General features: G+C 40.5%; 2 protein-coding genes across 4 annotated transcripts; both read left to right on the forward strand.

The window, feature by feature from the left end:
• The first annotated feature begins 220 nt into the window (after positions 1-220).
• Positions 221-3,038, forward strand: fam110c (family with sequence similarity 110 member C). Its single transcript, XM_047573090.1, has one exon. The coding sequence runs from the start codon at positions 407-409 to the stop codon at positions 1,415-1,417; it is 1,011 nt and encodes a 336-aa protein (XP_047429046.1). The 5' UTR covers positions 221-406; the 3' UTR covers positions 1,418-3,038.
• Positions 3,039-4,409: 1,371 nt separating this feature from the next.
• On the forward strand, positions 4,410-18,066 carry fbxo25 (F-box protein 25). Of its 3 annotated transcripts, XM_047574529.1 has the most exons (12): positions 4,438-4,555; positions 5,142-5,213; positions 5,355-5,511; positions 11,435-11,538; positions 13,309-13,358; positions 13,439-13,531; positions 13,608-13,701; positions 14,128-14,312; positions 14,630-14,812; positions 15,131-15,274; positions 16,449-16,475; positions 17,177-18,066. In XM_047574529.1, the coding sequence occupies exons 3-12, from the start codon at positions 5,411-5,413 to the stop codon at positions 17,264-17,266; spliced, it is 1,071 nt and encodes a 356-aa protein (XP_047430485.1). In that variant the 5' UTR covers positions 4,438-4,555; positions 5,142-5,213; positions 5,355-5,410; the 3' UTR covers positions 17,267-18,066. The 3 variants fall into 3 exon arrangements, with proteins under 3 accessions (XP_047430484.1, XP_047430486.1, XP_047430485.1); XM_047574528.1 differs by lacking the exon at positions 5,142-5,213 and having other exon boundaries at positions 4,410-4,555; XM_047574530.1 differs by lacking the exons at positions 5,142-5,213; positions 16,449-16,475 and having other exon boundaries at positions 4,410-4,555.
• The last annotated feature ends 465 nt before the right edge of the window (positions 18,067-18,531 follow it).

An 18,531-nucleotide genomic window follows, 5' to 3' on the forward strand; every position in this document is an offset into this window, starting at 1 on the left:
AGTTTCTGTGGTGAATAACAGTAAGTTCCTGGTAAAGACTGCTGTTCTTAGTGGATAATAATAATGCGTGGGATCTTGTGGCATGTTGAGCAACAGTATAAAAGACGCGCATTTTTTCTAGAAGAAAAGGGGAGTAAAAATTGCAGCAGTGTCAGCTTTCACTGTTCTCACTTGTGATGGTATCAGGTGAACTTTGAACAGGCTTGTGTTTGGTTAAAACTAGACCTGCGCAGTATGGGTGGGGTAATGTGATGTGTGTTTGAACAGACAAGGTGAAGTCTCCTGTCGTGGTACGTGCTCAGGCAAGGAGCAGACTTGAATGGAATTTTCTACCTCTAACTCTGGTGACGCTAAAGGATAACCCACTCTTTGGAAATAACGGACATGAATGTGAGTTAAAGCCACAATGGAGGCAAGTAGTGACACCACAAAAATCCTGGAGAAAGGTCCAGAATACCTACGGAAGCAAATGGAACTGGAGAGCGAGACCAAGGGCCGTGTGAGCGCTGTGGAGAGGCTCGCTGCAAGCAAACTGAAATACGTCAAAAGCCAACAGGTGGTCAACTCAACACAGGAGCCGGTGATAAGCATTGGATCTGCCTCAGTGGGAAGCACCGGGTCTTCTAACCGAAGCTCGAACCGTGGCGGGAATCATGTCAGTCTCGTCAGGGAATCAAGTAAGTCAGCAGAGTCCACAGCTGTACAAATCGACTCACCAGGGCAGGTACGTCGCTCCAGCTCCAAGAAACGACCGGACTCCCTTCTAATTCACAGGCAGAGATGTGAGTTACTGAGAGGGTCAGCAAATGTCCGGAAACACCATATAGCCCGTAAGCTGTTTGCTAGCGCTATCGATAAAAGGGCGCAATTAGAATTAGGCGAGGTCACGGATAAGGAATGTGAGTCTGAGGGCAGCAAGAAAAAAACCATCACACCTGAGGGGACGGGAAAGGAATGCAGCTCAAATGCAACTGAATCAAAGAACGGCACCAAAGGCAGTAACGGTGTCGTGACGGGTGGTCTCCTAACAGTCCCTGAGTTTGAAAGAAGGCCCGGGAAAGGGGTCAGTCGCTCCCACTCGGACATCAGCTCCAGGTACTCGAAAAGCTTTGCAGACTTTGACGCTTTTTTCACGTACTGCGGTCTGGACGGGGAGGTCGTTGAGTCTCTGGGGAAGGTGAACTTCTCGGCGCGCTCGGACGACGCCGCAATGAACATTCGGAGCGTCAGCGTGTCCACATCAGATGATGGGTTCTCCAGAAACAGCGATGACATCGACGGGCTGCTTGAGGACGAATTACAGGAAAAGATACGCCAGGGCACGTCGGTCATTGAGCGCAACGCACGGATTATCAAATGGCTGTACAGCTGCAAAAACGCCAACGAGACTGGAAAAAAGTTACGAGACCTCAATTGAGTCTTTTTTCTCAGCAGAGGCTACGAATGCTGTTATATATTTTAAGCAAGTTAAAGGTGCTGTCTTTCTTTTGGCTGCAACTTTCATGGTTCCGTGTATGTTCTACATGCACATCTTTTGTCATGAGAATGGACTGTTCCCGTGTTTGGTTTTGCCCAAACTTCCATCGGACTACCTGACTGTTGAGGCCAGATCAAATATACACACACACACACACACCCTGACAAACACAAACGTTACCGTTCCTAGTATTAGTTTAATCTTACAACTGACATATTTCATGCTCTGTTTTCTCAAACTATACAGTTCCACATCATCCAAGGTCAGACAGTCCGAACATAGATGTATGTTAAAATCAGATACTTAAAGATGCTGCTAGTAAGAATTTTGTGCTGTTTTACTTTTGTACTTGGTAACTAATACATCGGTGAATGTGTTAGGACATAATAAAGTGATTTTGGTCGACATTCTTCTCAAGCTAAAAACGTAAAGCTTTATTTTAAGCCACTTACAAACATTTTATAAAGTATTTATGATGTGTAGCTGTAGTTGTACACAGCTCATTTTCAATGTAATAATTAATGCAGAGTATTTGTCATGCAGTGCTTATAGGCATTAAATAGCTGGACGTAAGTACAGCTATTTTTTACAGTCTGTACCAGACATTATTCTTTCATAAATTAACGCATCCACAAAACATTGTTATCTTAAAAACTTATAGCTGATTGCCTTACGATTCTTAAAGGAAACATTTCAGGATGTCTCTTACTGATAAAGCCTGTTCCTCAGCAGTACCTGCAGATCTCCATACACACGAATTATGTAGACCAAACATGTAGACCAATGTTACTGACATTAAAGAAAAGTGGTATTCTGCTCCTTACATTCTTAAAGGATGGTGTTTTTTCACATCAGTTCGTTGTGTGTGAGAGGAATGTACCTAATAATCTCTAGGCTTATGTGCAGTGACCCGTTGTAACAGTATCTCCACTTCCCTCCCAATCTGCTTTATCTCCTCACCACTTTTTCTCTCATTTTGTCTCCCGGCCAAGTTTCTTTGCTGAGTCTTTGAAGCTCAGAGGCTGTAACGTGAGTGGGGAAAAGGCCACGGAAAGACTATTGTGGACTCGGTTGGTTAGACAGTATTATCACGAACTCCGGATCACCTTCGCAGAAACAAACAATTGTCATGTACCTGTGAGTTGATTAGAGTGACTCAGACACACCTTTCTTTTCTATTAAAATGCCTCACTGACAGTTAAGCATCAAGGCAAGTCCCATCCTGCTCTTTCCACTTGGTCACCCAAACTTAAAGTTACTTGTTATATTCAACTGACGATTCCATTAATAAAACTGGCACTTAATGTTTCATTTGCTACTTAACCTGCAGAAATATACATCAACTGTAGAATATGTGATCACTCAGTGAACATGTACGACGCCGCCATCAGTCCAGGCTTGTATTTTCTGTCATGTCATGTTTTTATTGCATAGTTAAAGCTCTCAGCTCTCATGTTGAAATGAAACTCCCATTTTGCTCTGCTCAAAACGGGGTTAATCCACCATTTACGACTGTTTTGCTGCTGACTCCAAATAAAGTTATTTTCTTACAGACTTTGAATGATGAGTCAACATGTTAGAAATATTTCACGGTGTAAATGCTCTCAATTTTCAGTAGTGAGGGGAAGGTCAATCAGTATGGATAACATATATGAAATATACTGTATGTGGTGCAATGAGGAGTAGATATGAGAGGGAAAACAGTACAGCACTGAATTTACCGTATGGGGCCCGAGGAGGGCAGTATACAACAACAACTAAGCAGCTCCCTGTTAATAGGTAACTCAGCCCAGAGGAATTTCTCATAAATCAGACAAAATATTGACAGTTTCAGTCAATTTGAGAAAGTCACAGGTGTTTAACCGCAGAAGCGATTTACATCTCATCCTTCCTGAAACTGAAAGATGTCCACGAATGTAACAAAATGTTTTTATTTATGTAAATGTTGTTTACTGTATTTCCCAGTTATAAAAGAATTGGGTGAATAACGCATCTTAGTCAAGTGGGTTTTGTGTGTGCATGACCCACAGATAAGTAAAAAACCTTCTGATTACTATTCATTTGCATTGCATTGCTTGTCTGTGTTTACAAAGTGTAATGTCTAGTATCAAATCATATTCAGGCCTTTGAGATGTTTTGTTGAAGTGACTTGTAATTTAGACTTCTTGAGGCTTGACTCTTTAAAGACGTGACCCCAGCGTATGATAGACAGTGTTTTTAATAATAATTTGTATCTGATATGTAAAAAGTAATGAAACGAAATTGCATTAAAATGAGAAGATGAGGTAGGAACAATAGGTGCAAAACCAACTTAAAGATATGCTGGTCAATAAAGACACGATGCTGCCTCACCTTAGCAAATCTGTCCTTGTTAAAATATTATGCTTAAACCACATACTTTCTACTATTGTGCTGATTTCTTTTTGTCATCTTCACCTTTCATCATAGACAAACCTTTATTAAAAAACAACAATTCGTATTTTTAGGCATGCTGGGACAAAATTTGCCCCTAAAAATGGGCCAGACACGAATGATCTGGACTTAAATTTCACCAAAGACTCATATGAATTCAAGAAACAGTACAAATCTTAATTGCCACCAAAAATTTTTCGAGGGATAAGCAGAAAACAGCCACAGCAGTGGAGCAGAAACCTGAATAAATGCAACAAACCTGAGACTTACGGGTTTCTGAAATAATGTACTCATTCAGTTCAATTGATTAAATCATTTTATGTGCGCTCTTTACTCACACAGTGGTCCAGTCACCGTCCCCATCTCGAAATCAAAACACAACTACATGTGCGCAGGCCTCGATCACGTGTAGAAGAAAGCCCCAACAAAACAGAGGCGATTAAAAAACAGGAAGTGAGTGACGGACGCTGTCAGCCAATCAGCGACGCGAGTTTGGGTAGCAACACGACAAAATACAGAATTTTCGTCCAATCAGAGAGCAGCAGGGGGCGGGGACGAATTCCAGCGTCCGCTCTGTATTTACTTCTGTCAATATTCAGCATCGCAAGCAGCGGGGACCAGAACCAGAGGTAGAGCATACAACAAAAGAGTCGTCTGCCTATTAAGGTTTGTTTGGCCCCCCGTATTCACATTGTCTGTTTAATTCTCATCGTGGTTGTATGTGCCGAGCCGACTGACACCTTTGATTTGTTGTCATTTTTTAAGCGTTAAAACGACGTTTCGGCAATGCTGTTATTGTCCAAACACTGCAGGTAGAGATATGCGTCACAGCTGTTGCCAGGTGTTATTATTAGAATATTCTACTTTTGTTTCATTGTGCCATTTTAATTGTCGGTATCCAACCTGTAAAAACAAGCTTGATAGCTGTCAATCTAAATGTGTGTTTTGGAGGCAGTGCGTGGTACTTGCAAGTTGCACAGTGAGGATGTGAGAGAAAAAAAACTTGTGGTATATATATATATATATATATATATATTATATATATATATATATATATATATATATAATATATAATATATGTGTGTGTGTGTGTGTGTGTGTGCCACAATTTCTCCTGTCATTGGAGAATAATAATTTCTTAACTGTACTTTTAATTGCAGGTTTAGAAATTTGCAGTTTAGTTGAAGTGGTGGAATTTAATAATAATAAAAAATACATAAATAAATTAAACTAGAAGTTTATTCCTTTCTAGTGGATCTGTGCTCGGTTTGAATTCTGGCCTCGTCCAATGTTGACAACCATATTTACCCTGAATATTTTAAAGGTCAGTTCGATCAGCTGCAGTTTTGTTTTTTTAGATTAGAATCCAGAATACTATTTCTTTTACATTTGAACATTTTTTGTTTTTAATGCAAAATTTGTGACTGAAGATTTATATCTTAACGGTGAGTGATTGACATTTCAGGTGTTTGAGGTGGCAGCGACCATCTCTGCTGGTAGCCCTCGGCCTCTGTAGCTAAGATGCCTTTCTTGGGCAAAGACTGGAGGTCACCAGGATGGAGCTGGACAAAGACAGAGAATGGCTGGAAGGAAGACAACAACAAAGAGATAGACTTCAAAGAGTAAGATGTTGTTCACCTGTGTCGTACTGTACATAACTGTCAAATGCATTTGTGTATGAAACTAGCATCTTCCCTGTACTCTACATTAACCTGCTTTTACTCATGCAGTATAATTAAAACGTCATAGTTACTGCAGCTATGGGAGTTTTGAGTTATTTTCAATAAAAGAACCCAGTAATAATAATAATAGTAATAATAATAATAATATAGCAAACTGTTTTTATTGCACTTTTTTTGTTAAATTTGCGAGATTTGAATAGTTACAACATCATGAAGCTGAAGAACAATGTTTTCCTCTCTTGGTGTTTTCACAGATTGTGCACTAATGACTATGCTACTTAAGCAAATTAAAATCACAGTGTAAACGGGTAATTTCATTTGCTCCGTCTCAACAAACCAGTGGAGTCAAGGGTAGATTTAATCTTATTAGCGCCTGAACTCTGCCTGCAGCTGACTGACTGACAGCCAAGACTCGCTCTTAATGTTGATGTGATTGTCAGACATTGTCCAACATCCACAAAAAAAAAAAAAAAAGGGCCTTAAAAGTATTTGGAGGGGATTTGTTCTGTTATTAAACAGAAAACAGTTTAAAGCTGACAGGAAATTAAGGGATATGGAGTAAATGGGGCAAGACATGCAGCAGAGGCAGTCAGTGTCTCAGACGTCTGGGCCCTGTCTGTTTTGATTAGTGATGACTACAAATGATCTTTTATTACAGATCGTGGTTTGTTGTTCTTCATTATTATTGATGCGTGTCACTGAGCTAGAGTAGTTGTTGCTGTCTGGCTGCAAATCATATCTTATGTAAGATAATAAGAAACAAGTGCAAACTCTTCCAGTGACCTTTATCAAAGATTGCAACGATAAGGCCACAGTTAGACCACTCACTGTCAGAGAGAAAATCGGTAAGCCAGGTCCTTATCAAGAGCATGTCAGAGAGTGGTTGATGCGGTGATCTGCATCCCACAGTCGCAGCCTGTTATTGCCAGCCTTGATAATAATCATTCATTCAAGACCAAACTGTCTGTAAAGACGCTCAGTCATCCAGGTTATCATATATCCAAACAGCAAAGCTAAAACAAAAACATCTGGACTGGAGTTTTCTGAGGACATGTTGCTGCTCGTCCAAGTAGCTTCCTCTGTTCTACAACAACCCGTTAATGACACAGGGTCTGGCGGTGGGTGTTAACATACCTTAGAGATTCGAGCCTCTAGGTGTGTTCCCAATAAAGACCCAAACTCCCGCATCTGCAGAAGGTACTTGGATGAGTAGCAAAATATCTCCAAGAAAACATTCTAGTTCACTTTGTTTCAGCCTTGTTGTTGGGACATGAGACCAAACAGGTAAGGTGAGTGTGTCTACGTGAACGTAACTATGGAACTAATGATTGTTTTTGTGTATCTTCATACTGGTGGTGACAAATCTGACTGGTGCACGTGGTGGTTACTGAATCCTGCAGACTACCTGCACAAGTGCTGCCAAGCCGCAGTAGTAAAATCATCACACTTTAAGTCTGATGATGAATGAATGAAAAGTACACTGTGTTTTAGATGCATACACTTGTTTTAAGGACATATGCATAAGCAGATTTCTCTTATGCCTTATATTCCCCCAGTACCTCACCTGGTTGACTAGTTACCCCATGAACAAAGGTCGTAGTCCTCACAGCAGTGGCGCAGATAATGATGCATCTTCAAGACATGGTCCCCACATATACAGATACATTTACGTCAAACTTTTTTTATGTTTGCGACCTGAGTTGACTTTCTTAAAACCACAACTGTGCAAACCTGCTGTATATAAGAAGTGCAATAAAATAACAAAGACCTTGGGGTTAGCGTGGATTCAGATTCCTGCTAATCCCACAAAGCTCCAGATCAGCCCCAGAACATTAATATTGGCCTTCACATATCCGTCTCCTTGGGTTACACTTGAATGTTTGCAGCTGCTGCGACGTAAGAATCCAGAAGAGTTCGGCCTGAAGTTGTGTGATGAATGTTGACACACCAGTTCTTGTGACCAATGTGCACAAGTATAATTTTGAAGAGAGCCTGTTGTGTAATTCCAAAATACTGTCCCTCCCTAAGGCCCTTAGTGGGTTGAGAAATTTTAATGACTACTGTTTGGTGGAGAGCAGCAGAACAAAGGGGGGGAAAAAAAAAAACTGTTCTGCTATTTAGGGCTTTCTGGTCTGTGTGGCAGGCTGCCCCCTTGAGTACTTTGTGTTTCCTCGCATCAGAGGGGCTTGTTAACCTTGTTCTCTGCAGGAAACATGACATGTGCGTACGGGCAATAGGTGGTCACCTAAAAAAAAGAGTCGAGAAGAAGAGAGAATTCTGTTCAAACCTTTTGTTATATTTGCTCCTGTTTCTTATGTCGTGTTTGTTTGAGGTTTGCGGTGCAGTGAGGCTTGATATTCGCGTCATTTGTTCTTTATGTGACTTAGCGTTCTGAACTTGGCACATCTTTTTGCTGTTTATGCGACTCCCACTCTTAGGCTCGCCAAGAAAATGTCTCTCGCGAAGGATATGTTACGATCTTTTAGGATGAAAGGTTGTTGCAGAAATGTAACCAGTCTAATCGGCGGGGTCAAAAGAAGCGTAACCAAAATAATAATAACGGACAGTGTTGATCAAATACGATGTTTTTGCCGAGGACACAAACAAACTCTGATGTTCACACATTGCCAAGTCCAAACCGCTAAATACGATAGCTTTGGCTGGAAGCGACCGGAGCTGTTGATCTATTCCCGATCAGGCCTTACTTAAGCTGGGCTCAGACTACAGGGAGTTTGAGCCAATTTATCCCAGATTCACCCCTGAGTTTGAAGGAGAAATCTGATCTGGGACGTCGGTCGATACCAGTGCTCAGCCCAGATGATCTTGTAATGTGAGGGATTTACAGATCCAGTCTCGCACATCCCAAAACAGTGCTTGATTGACTTATTTGGGCCGACCCAATTAATATCTAATATTTGGACTTAATAAAGAGGATTGATGTTCTTCTTTCAACAGTACATTCACAATGGCCAATTAGAGAGATTAGAGATAAGTCTACAAGGTCACAGCGCAGCTGAGAATTGTGCTAAGCATCAGTAAACATTTTAACCTTTGAGGCCAGTGTTAGCTAGCGTACTGTCATTGACAGATGGCAGATTTAATCTCACTTCCGGTTCTTGCCACGTCTTTCAAAATACATCCTCATTCAGGTTTGTTCAGCCTTCTGCTTTTCTATTTCTCCCCTCAAAGTGTGACCAGAGTGACAAGTCGTTGCGCCACACTCTCTGCTCCCAGTGACATTTATAATGTGGCGTCTGGTTTTGTGTGCGTGTTCGAGATTATAGAAAACAACATCTATGACGTTTTTATTTATGTGCGCAATGCAGCCTGATTTTAAATCCCCCCGCAGCCTTAGCGCAGCTTAAAGCAATTTGATTCATGACTCGCTGGCACCAACAGGGTCCTGAGTTATGTCTCATTCACAGCTGGTGATATCACCCCCAGGTCACAGTGTGGCCTTCACTAGCGATCAGCCAGCTAACAGTACCTCACTGTGCCACGTTATCGTGTCAACAGCCTTTTCAATGGAAGAGGCAAAGGACACGACATCAGACATTAACTAATGACATCATCCCTTCAGACTGGCTGCACTCCAGACACAGTCGATGATACACCGTGTAGCGTCGTGGTACGCAGTGTTACAGAAGTAGTTTAGGTCACAGTGTATTTCTGAATGTAAACACAGTTCTTCCACTTGTTCTTTGCAAACAGTCAAGGGCCAAATAGGAGCTGGAAAATGTCAGCGCTTGAACCTCAGTGAGTTTTTTTTTTTTTTAGTCATCTTGCTCTTTGGAAAACATGTTAAAAATCCCTCTTGGAACACATCTAAGAAAGAGAAGTTTAACACCTGAGTGTCAGCCTCACACTACGTTGTCTGCTCTGTTTGCCTCTGTGTTGGCGTTGGCATCCCACACAGCCCTGCAGGCCTTCCTCTCGTCTATTTCCAGGGTTTAGTTTAAATGTCGGCGAATCCATCTGAATCTTGTTGTGATGTCTTTTATTAGCTCCGCGCAGGCTCCCGCATTCAACCTGTATTAAAAAAAAACAATAAATAAATAAGCCTGGCAGTTACATTCCTCACTTGTAATTCACTGTGACAGATCTCTGTGCTTGGATGCGTGTTTGTGTCTGTGCCGTCCAATTGGATAAATGGATGTAGACGTGGGGTTACTGTAGAGCTTATGTTCACTCTGATCAGTCAACCTCACAGCCGCACGAGAAAAGCTGTGTCTTCAACTTATGCCGGAGAAAAGGAAATATGTTTCTTTATCAATAAAATAAAGTCATTTAAATAAATAAATTCTCATATGTACTCTGAGGTCCAGGAGCTTTGAATTATGGTTTGTGTGGGATCCAGGGACTCTTCTGCCCGTCATGTTTTCTTTAAGAAGTAACCCTGGCCACACAGTTGGTGTACAATAACCACTACTGCTAGGACACGAGAACTATTTCCAGATTTTGTCTTTTCCTTGGCCATATCTGTTCCTGGCTGGGTTTTGGTTTCTCGGAGCTAGTTGTTAAGACATGCTGTCTGAAGGAAATGTGTTTATAGTCATTCCAAGTGGCCACAGTGGAAGGCGCAGTGAAACGCTGCGGTCACAGAAAGGAGAAGAGTTGTGATATGGTTGGTTAACAGCACGGGATCAGGTTCTTAGTTCAGCTATCCGATACTCAAGGATTTAGTATGGTGTCAGAAAATAGACATTTCAATTGTTCTTAAATCACGCGAAACCCAAAATATTCATTTGAATACCACATATACAGAGAAAGGCACAAAATCTCCACATATGAAGTTAATTTCACTAAGCAACACGTTGTTTGTATAACCTCCAGATAGCTCCGTGTCCTCGTAAACAAGTGAAAATAAGAGGCGTTTTTTTAAACCCTGTCCAACAGAGTGTCAGTTTATATTCTCAGACTTTGACACCCAGCAAATGAAACAGTAATGTATGCGTATTCACAAATACTCATGAGTGTAGTGAGTATACTTGTGTGCCAATATTAACTACATAGTGTAGCTGTGATTGCCAGTCAAATGGGCCGACAAGCTCGCTCTCAACTGGTATTCAAATGTATTATTAACGCACAGGGAGTCAATTAGCAGCACAGCTTTGGCCTTTTGATCTGCCAGTTTTATTTTATTTTGTTAGATTAAAATTTAAGGGTTACATCTTCTCAGTGTCAATCGTTATATTTTTCTAATTTGGCAGTTTCGTTTCATGGAAGTTGTTCACATACCACATATTCATAAAGCCTTTATATAGAAATAGTTAAAGTATGTTCACGTATCTTCACAAACACACACATCGTCTGCGTACAGTGTAGTATTAATCATTTGTGTTTCTATCGGAACCAAACAGATAACAACTGCCTTATCAGAGATAACGAGGCCACAAATGCTAAATGTTTGCCAGAACTAGCAGAGATCACATGGAAATCTCTTCAGGTGTTGAAATCTCTATTTGAAAAACAGAGCCAGTCTCTCCAGCTGATATATGTCTACCATCTGCAGTGTTTCCTTTATCCTGGCAGACAGTATGAATCATTCATATTTCACATCTTGGTCATCCATCTTAACCTGCATATAAATCAGTAATGGAACAGAGTGGGAACATTTACTTTCTTTTCAGTTTCATTCCTTTTTGCTTTGGTATTATTCTTTTTTTTTCCTTTTTCCTTATATACAAAACAACTGTGCTTGTTTTGTATATTTTGTAACTTAACCTTATAATATAGCAGCACAGACAAAGAAGTGAATACAGTATCTATGACTTGCTTCAGGATTAGAGCAGAATTACTTTTGATGCGCTGGTCAAATCTACATTATTAACACATTACAAACACGCTCCCTCTGTCTCAACAGGCTCTGCAGTGACAACGGTGAAAGTCTGTTCGTCGGAGATGTGTGTGAGCTCGTCACCACGAAAAAGGGGAAGGAATTCTACAACAACACCACCAAATCACAATGTGAGTCTTAGCGACACATTACACAGCAACACGAGGCATTTGTTCCACAAGGGACAATTGTATGCAGAGTCTAAAAAGTCAAAGAGTTAAAGTTTTGCTGACATTTATTCAGCGGTGGTCTGGTAACATTAATGTACACCTGGAGGTGAATTGAGGAAAATAGTTCGTATCAATAAAAGCAAAGTCTGATCATGCAGTTAAACATATAACTCATGCTGTTTTGTTTTTTAAAGAAAGGCAGTTTGAACCGAAACCTGAAGTTGCTTCCAAACTTTTGGCCTGTAGCGCACATGTAACACTATGCATGACCTCAGATCCTGCTCCTGTTCATCTTACCTGTTTTTCTACATTTTCTCCTGTTTCTTGACGGAGGGAGGCTGGGCCCGTCTTCAGAAATAACACACTTGACCTCTCAGATAATTGGTTCTGTCTGTTTGTCTCATTCACTCCAACAAATTCACACTGGGCCACAGGTTGATGAAAGCTGAATATCGTGCACCACAACTAAAAAATCATGTTCCATTTTCCCTCAAAAGTGGAAGTTATAGCTGGTTTATCTAAATATGAAAATGTCATACAGTTTGAGGAAGTGGAACTATGCAAATTGGTCTTTATCAAAGGGTCTTGTTATGATCTGCTACTTGTGTGCAGAGGCCACATATAGAATTTGTGATTTAATTAAATAAAGAAAACAAATAAAATACAGACAGATTTCTGGCTACATTTAAATGGGTACTAGTGATAATAAAGACAATAACAGCCCAATCAGAGTAGAAATGCCTCATGTCACTACCTCAGTCAGAACAGACTGGTCTGATTGGAGGGAACAGTGAATTTTGCATGAGTGAAGTGGTGTAAACCTCTGATTATCTGTTAAACAGGAAAATACTAGAGCTCAACAATATAAACACCTGAACTGATCATTTCTCTCTGGCTGAAATTAACACATTCTTTCTGTTAACTCCACATGAGCTCCACATCAGGTGACTTCATGAGTTTCTGTCAGGGGCAGAAAAACAATGAACAATGCTAGAATAGATTTGGGCAGCAACACTGAAAACAGGTCTGTCTTGGTCATCTTCTTCTGTTGAATGAATTCATTGTAACGATTAAAGTTGGGGGAAAAACACCTGCTTGCACACGTCCAAAAAAATCATTCTCTGATTTACGTATGAACGTAAATGCACAACAAATCAGATCATTTTATTTAACATGCATGTGAAAGGTTAAGTTGGAACCTTTATTTCCTACAAATATTATGTGTGGAAATGTAACCAGAGGTTGAAACTGTGGCAAAACTATTAAACCCTTTAAGACCTGAAAAAAAAAGCTTGCGGTATTTGAATCACTGTAACTCACCGATGAACAAAAGTTTGGCTGAACACTGGGAAGTCGTGCTTTCTGGAAAAAAAAAAGAAGCTGCTATTACGGTAATGATGACGCACCGCTGCTGTTGGCTGCAGGTTGGGGAGCGATGCAAGAACAGGAAGCCCCAGGAAGAGAGAGTTGTTTGGAGGAATTTGTTGGTAAAAACAAAGTTAGTTATACCCTTGAGATGTCATGAAGTTCTTCCAGACAAAAGCACAACTTCCCAGTGTTCAGCCACACTTTAAATATTGTCAATAGCACAAACGACTGTGAGTTACGTTAATTCAAAGACGGTAGGAATTTAAAAGACAACACACTATAACAATGCAATCCAATCCAAAAACATCCCAAAAGAAAGAGCTTAAAACCAACCCCTTTATAATCTCTTTCTGCTTATCCCAGTTGCTTTCAGGGATAAATGGATCTACATTCACAAAGGGAGCACCAAAGAAGTGAGTACTGCAAATTTGACATTAAGGATTTAGTTGGGTGTCTCAATCAAGTAATTAACTGTTTTCATATATGCCCGCAGCGACACGGATACTGCACGCTTGGCGAAGCTCTCAATCGTCTGGATTTTTCCAGCGCCATTCAGGACTTGAGAAGGTTTAACTACGTCGCAAAAGTGAGTGATGATGACTCTCACAAACCTTTGACTCGTTTCACGCCTCTTATTCTCGTAAACCTCCTGTGCCCCACAGCTTTTCCAGCTAATAGCCAAGAGTCAGCTGTCCTCTTTGAGCGGAGCCGCCCAGAAAAACTATTTCAATATACTGGAGAAGATCGTACGAAAGGGTAAGCAGAGGAGCTGATGACTCGTGGACAGAATTAATTGTATTTCCTCCCTCTAGCGTTTGAGTGAGAGGTTGCGCCCAATACTCTTCATTTAGGTCGCACGTGTGTTGGGGAAGGTAGTTTTATTTGTTACAGAACTTACATTTACCTCTAGATATAGAGCAAATAGAAGATGTTCCTTCTAACACTGTCTTTTAGTCGCTGCAGAATGCTGAGTGTTTAACCACAAAACCTGTCAGACCTGTGTGCACCATCATTTTGGGGTTGTGTAACCAAGGGCACATCCAGACTGATAATAAATAAATTAATGCCTTTAATTTAACTGCTATGTATCTTTATCTGATGAAATAAGATTGTAGTGGCAGCATGGAAAAAAAAAAACGTTTTATTTATCCCTAAATGTTTATTTGTTTCTGTCTTTTTCAGTCCTTGAGGACCACTACAATCCACGGCTCGTCAAGGAGCTTCTGAACGACCTGAGCTCCACGCTGCACGGTCTAACCATCCACGTTGGACGATGTGTCCTCGTGGGCAACGTCAACATCTGGCTGTGCCGTCTGGAGAGCATTGGGAAATGGCAGCAGGAGCTCAACGACCTGCAGATCCCCGAGGTAGAAAGCAAACTGCTTTTATATTAGCTGCATGTGCATATAGTTCCTTCTGTTTCAGTATGCATTGGGTCGAAGCTAAAAAGCTTCTAAAAGCGTTTATGAACACAAGTGCAGGTGTGTTGTGCTGAGACCGTTCTCTTGCTCTCTTTACGTACAGGTTAACTAAATTTAATGAGCAAGGAACATCAAATATGGAAGAAGTATTGACAAATGGCTGTTTTTAATGCTTTGATGTAGCAACATTTGAGACAGAAATTTTAATTATTTTGCATTAAGTTAATTATCCTTTTGTTTTTTTGTGGCTATTGTTTCTTCAGCAAATGTGTAGCGGTATGTCATTCGACGACCTGCCGCTGCACATGCAGAGCAAGATCCTCTACAAGTTGTCTGACGCCTGTGACATCATTAACCTGGGACAGGCCACGCCCACGTTGAACATCCTCAGTGAGAACAGGATTCTGTGGAAGAAACTCTGCCACTTTCACTTCTCAGACAAACCGGTAAGAGAGCAGCATGTATTTTACCATCACATATAAAGCATACATCTATATGTGTATATGGAATAAATAAATTCACTATTGACCACTAGAGGGCAGAGTTGCCTCAATTTACAATGATCCATGTCAGCCTGGCGCTCTGTCACAGAAGCACATGTCACAGGATTGGTGTTAATGAGGAATTGTCCTTGTTTACATTGAATTACACTTTGTTGCATAGTTAATTACATCTATGTCTCCGGTGTATTAAACGCTTGTTAAATGTTTCTCTCCCTTGTGTCTGTGTCTGTGTATGTGCATTGGGCCACAACACATACGCAGTTCTGTAGGAATTTGGTTTTATCCAAGAGTGACAACGTGGACTGGAAGCTGATGTATTTCACCCTGCAGAAACACTATCCGGTGAAGGAGCAGTACGGAGACACGTTACACTTCTGCAAACACTGTAGCATCCTCTTCTGGAAGGTAAACAAGAAACACACCCGACACTACATTTACACATGGTGTCACCTGACTGCACTGAAGTTACAAGTCATACAGTACATCAGAGGAAAACGTTAAAAGAAAGTAACAAAATCAGTACTGTTTTATATTGGCCTTGAATAACTACAACACACTACATCTTAGTGTGTACAGTTAATCAGCTTTCATATTCCTGGTATCTCTGAAGTTGTACATACTGTACATCTAAGGTAGATGCTCTACTACCACTCTGAAGTTGTTTAAGATGTTTCTAAGGTGCAACAAATAAGAGGGCAAAACTCCAAATGTGACAAAACAAGTTATCGAACAACGTCATTCACAACAGAACATGGAACATATCTATTAAACCCAATTAAAATCATTTTGAGATTGAAACGGTTTTCACGGACACTAAATAAAACAATTACATGCAATAAAGAACATCAATCACAAAAGGACTTTTTTTTGCGTGCACGAATTGGGTCAAATTGGGTTAAATATAACAGAAGAAGCTTTTTTCACAACAACAGTGAACACAATGATGAACTGAAAACCACTTTGTCCACTTTAGTTCTGGCTGCATTCATCCTTTCTAACATTTTCACCATGTTTTTTTTATCCTGATTAAGTTATTATTATTTCCAAGCAAACACATTCACTTATAGTTGTCCCGTGGTCTCAAATTGGACCTGAGTTCACATCTTAGCAGTTTGAATATTTTGCTTTCTGGAGCGAAAGAAAAGCAACTGTGTAGCTGTTCTACTTCTCAAAATTACAGGTCAGATCGTTCACGCTGCAACAAACAATTCGCCCACACTGTACAAGCACACAGGAGAACCGCTGCTAATGCTAATCCCTGCAGTCCACCGGTACAGTACAGTGGATTTTGTGAACTAATTTCTTTGACCTCTGACTGCTTAGTGGGCACAGTGGAGCACATGACTAGTTTGCACTCAGTGGCTCAGGAACCGGGTCTTTCTGAGCAAGAATTGTATAATCAGAAGCTAACTGTGCTTTGAGTAAAAGCTATTCCTGTCCCCTTGTTTACTTCTCACAAACTTGTTACGCTTTTACGGCCGGGTCCCTGTACTGTTTAACCTTCTCTGCATCCCTCTCCTTGCTCGCCTCCCGTCCTTCCTGCTTCTCCTCCTGGTTTCCCTACTCCTTGACTCTTAAGGATCGCCACCTGGCTTTGTTATTCAAGGTACTTTCTCTTCCGTCATCCCTTTCTGTCTTTTGTTGTCTAGTTCCCCAGTGGTCTGATGTGTTCAGTAAACACAAACTGACTCATTGCATCCTGAATTCTTCTCAGTGTTGATTTGTCTGAAGGGAATTGTTAGTTGTCATTTGCTCTAATACAAACGTGGAGAATTCTATTGTCTCTGTTTGTGTCCAGAAATGTCTTGTAGCATAAGTTCTATATTTGTAAATGCCAAAGTTTAAAGTGCAAAATCTAATATGTTCAATTCATTCCTTTCATTCACAAGTTATATTAGTCCCACATTTAATTTGCAATATTCAGTCTTATGTTAAAGCAGCAAATAACAAATAACCATGAACTTACAGTATATCATCTGACACTGTGTTATCTCTTCTCAGCTTCACAGCAGTTTTCAATGTTTTGGTTTTTCATCAGTGTTGTTTTCAGCCACATCCAAAAGCCTCCAGCTCAGTTAAAGGCAAAGTTAGCAACTATCTGGTGAACGCACACCTGTACACCGATCAGCCACAACATCAAAACCAACAGTCAATTGACCGCTGATAATGACCATAATGGCTGATGGGTTATTGGTTTGGAGATATCTGTATATGTTTCAACACTTTCGTCATAACCAGATCAAGTTTTCTATTATCTTCCTTCTCCCTTTTTTTAAAAAATTTCTTTGTCTTTGTCTCTTCCTCCAGGACTGTGACCACCCATGCTCAGCCAACGATCCAGACAGCTGCCTGATGCCCATCTCCCCGCAGGACTTTATCGACCTCTTTAAGTTCTAAACTCCCGACGCAACCGCATCGTCCATTGGCCCTCACTCCCACACCAGGAGTGTGTACGAGACCTCGATGTCAATTACCCAAATACAAAGGGCTCTAACTGAAAGAAATGTTTTTTTTTTTTCCTGTGTTTACTTGCTTGCACACAAATATTTCTGTGAAACATGGGTCAGATTTGATGTGTATGTTTGTTACAAATGCTGGGGACTGGTGAACTGTAAAAAGGAACTCTGATGTTTTCTCCGCACAAATGTTTGTGAAAAAGAGAGGATCCTCCTTACAGAGGGAACAGTATTATATATGACATGAATGCAATATGAACATTTTGAAAGGATTTTTATGTATAACAAGGTTTAGCGTGTGATGCTGGTTAATATATAATGTGTTTTTGAGGAAAATGGGTGAAAATCTGCTGTGAGGCAGAAAAATATGTGAATTATTTAAACAGCTGTTTTGTTTCGGTGGTGTAACTGCATGTTGAGTCTCTGTTTACATGCTGTATGTGGTCCTCTGTGAATTCCTGCTGTGCTCTCTGTACATTGCGGCGTGAACATTATCCATAAAATAACGTTTCATTAGCTGTAGTAATATTTTCTACATTTGTGGGGACTGTCAAATGACTCAAATGATGTAAATTCTGATGATAATGGTGTTATTTCTGAGGGGGGAAAAAAACAACTTTTGTAGCCTTATTCCAACTTTTATAATATTCTCTTATTGATCCAGTTCTCTTAATGGTACTATTATGACTTTTACAAGGTGGAAGCTAGCTATAAAATAATAAATATTTATTAAAAAAAAAACACAAATTTCTTTTTGTTATTAATCTGATTACATACATAAAGAATGGCTGCAGGGACGTATGTTCCCCCTCAAAGGGCGACTCTGGACTTGGCATCTTTTTCCAGTGACTATGTGGTTTTACAGTGTGAAGACATGCATGTTAGGTGAAGTGGTTGTTTGTCTCACTGTCTTTGCCCTGTGATGGACTGGCCACCTGTCCATGGCCTGCTAGGATAGACTCCATCCCCCTGAAACCTTCTACTCAATAATCTTATATTTCCAAAGGTGTTACAACAGGAAGACAGATAGACCTACATCACTGTGACGTCATGATGTTAACTGGAGGCAAAACAGAGGGAAACTTGAGGCGAACACTGTCACTTTCCACCATGCTGTATTTTTTGGTGCCAAAAAATCAAAAACACTAACTTGAAGTTTTATCACATACCAGCCACTGCCAGTCGTTGGTTTGACTTTGGTGATTA

Source organism: Mugil cephalus, chromosome 21, assembly GCF_022458985.1.
Source record: "Mugil cephalus isolate CIBA_MC_2020 chromosome 21, CIBA_Mcephalus_1.1, whole genome shotgun sequence".
Lineage (NCBI taxonomy): Eukaryota > Metazoa > Chordata > Actinopteri > Mugiliformes > Mugilidae > Mugil > Mugil cephalus.

What these genes read in the sequence shown, in the direction of transcription:
- fbxo25 (XM_047574528.1), top strand. Translation starts at nt 5,411, where the DNA reads ATGCCTTTCTTGGGCAAAGACTGGAGGTCACCAGGATGGAGCTGGACA. An exon ending in ACGACCTGCAGATCCCCGAG is followed by an intron (nt 14,313 to 14,629) that starts GTAGAAAGCAAA and finishes TTGTTTCTTCAG; the next exon opens with CAAATGTGTAGCGGTATGTC. An exon ending in GTAGCATCCTCTTCTGGAAG is followed by an intron (nt 15,275 to 16,448) that starts GTAAACAAGAAA and finishes TTGACTCTTAAG; the next exon opens with GATCGCCACCTGGCTTTGTT.
- fam110c (XM_047573090.1), top strand. Translation starts at nt 407, where the DNA reads ATGGAGGCAAGTAGTGACACCACAAAAATCCTGGAGAAAGGTCCAGAA.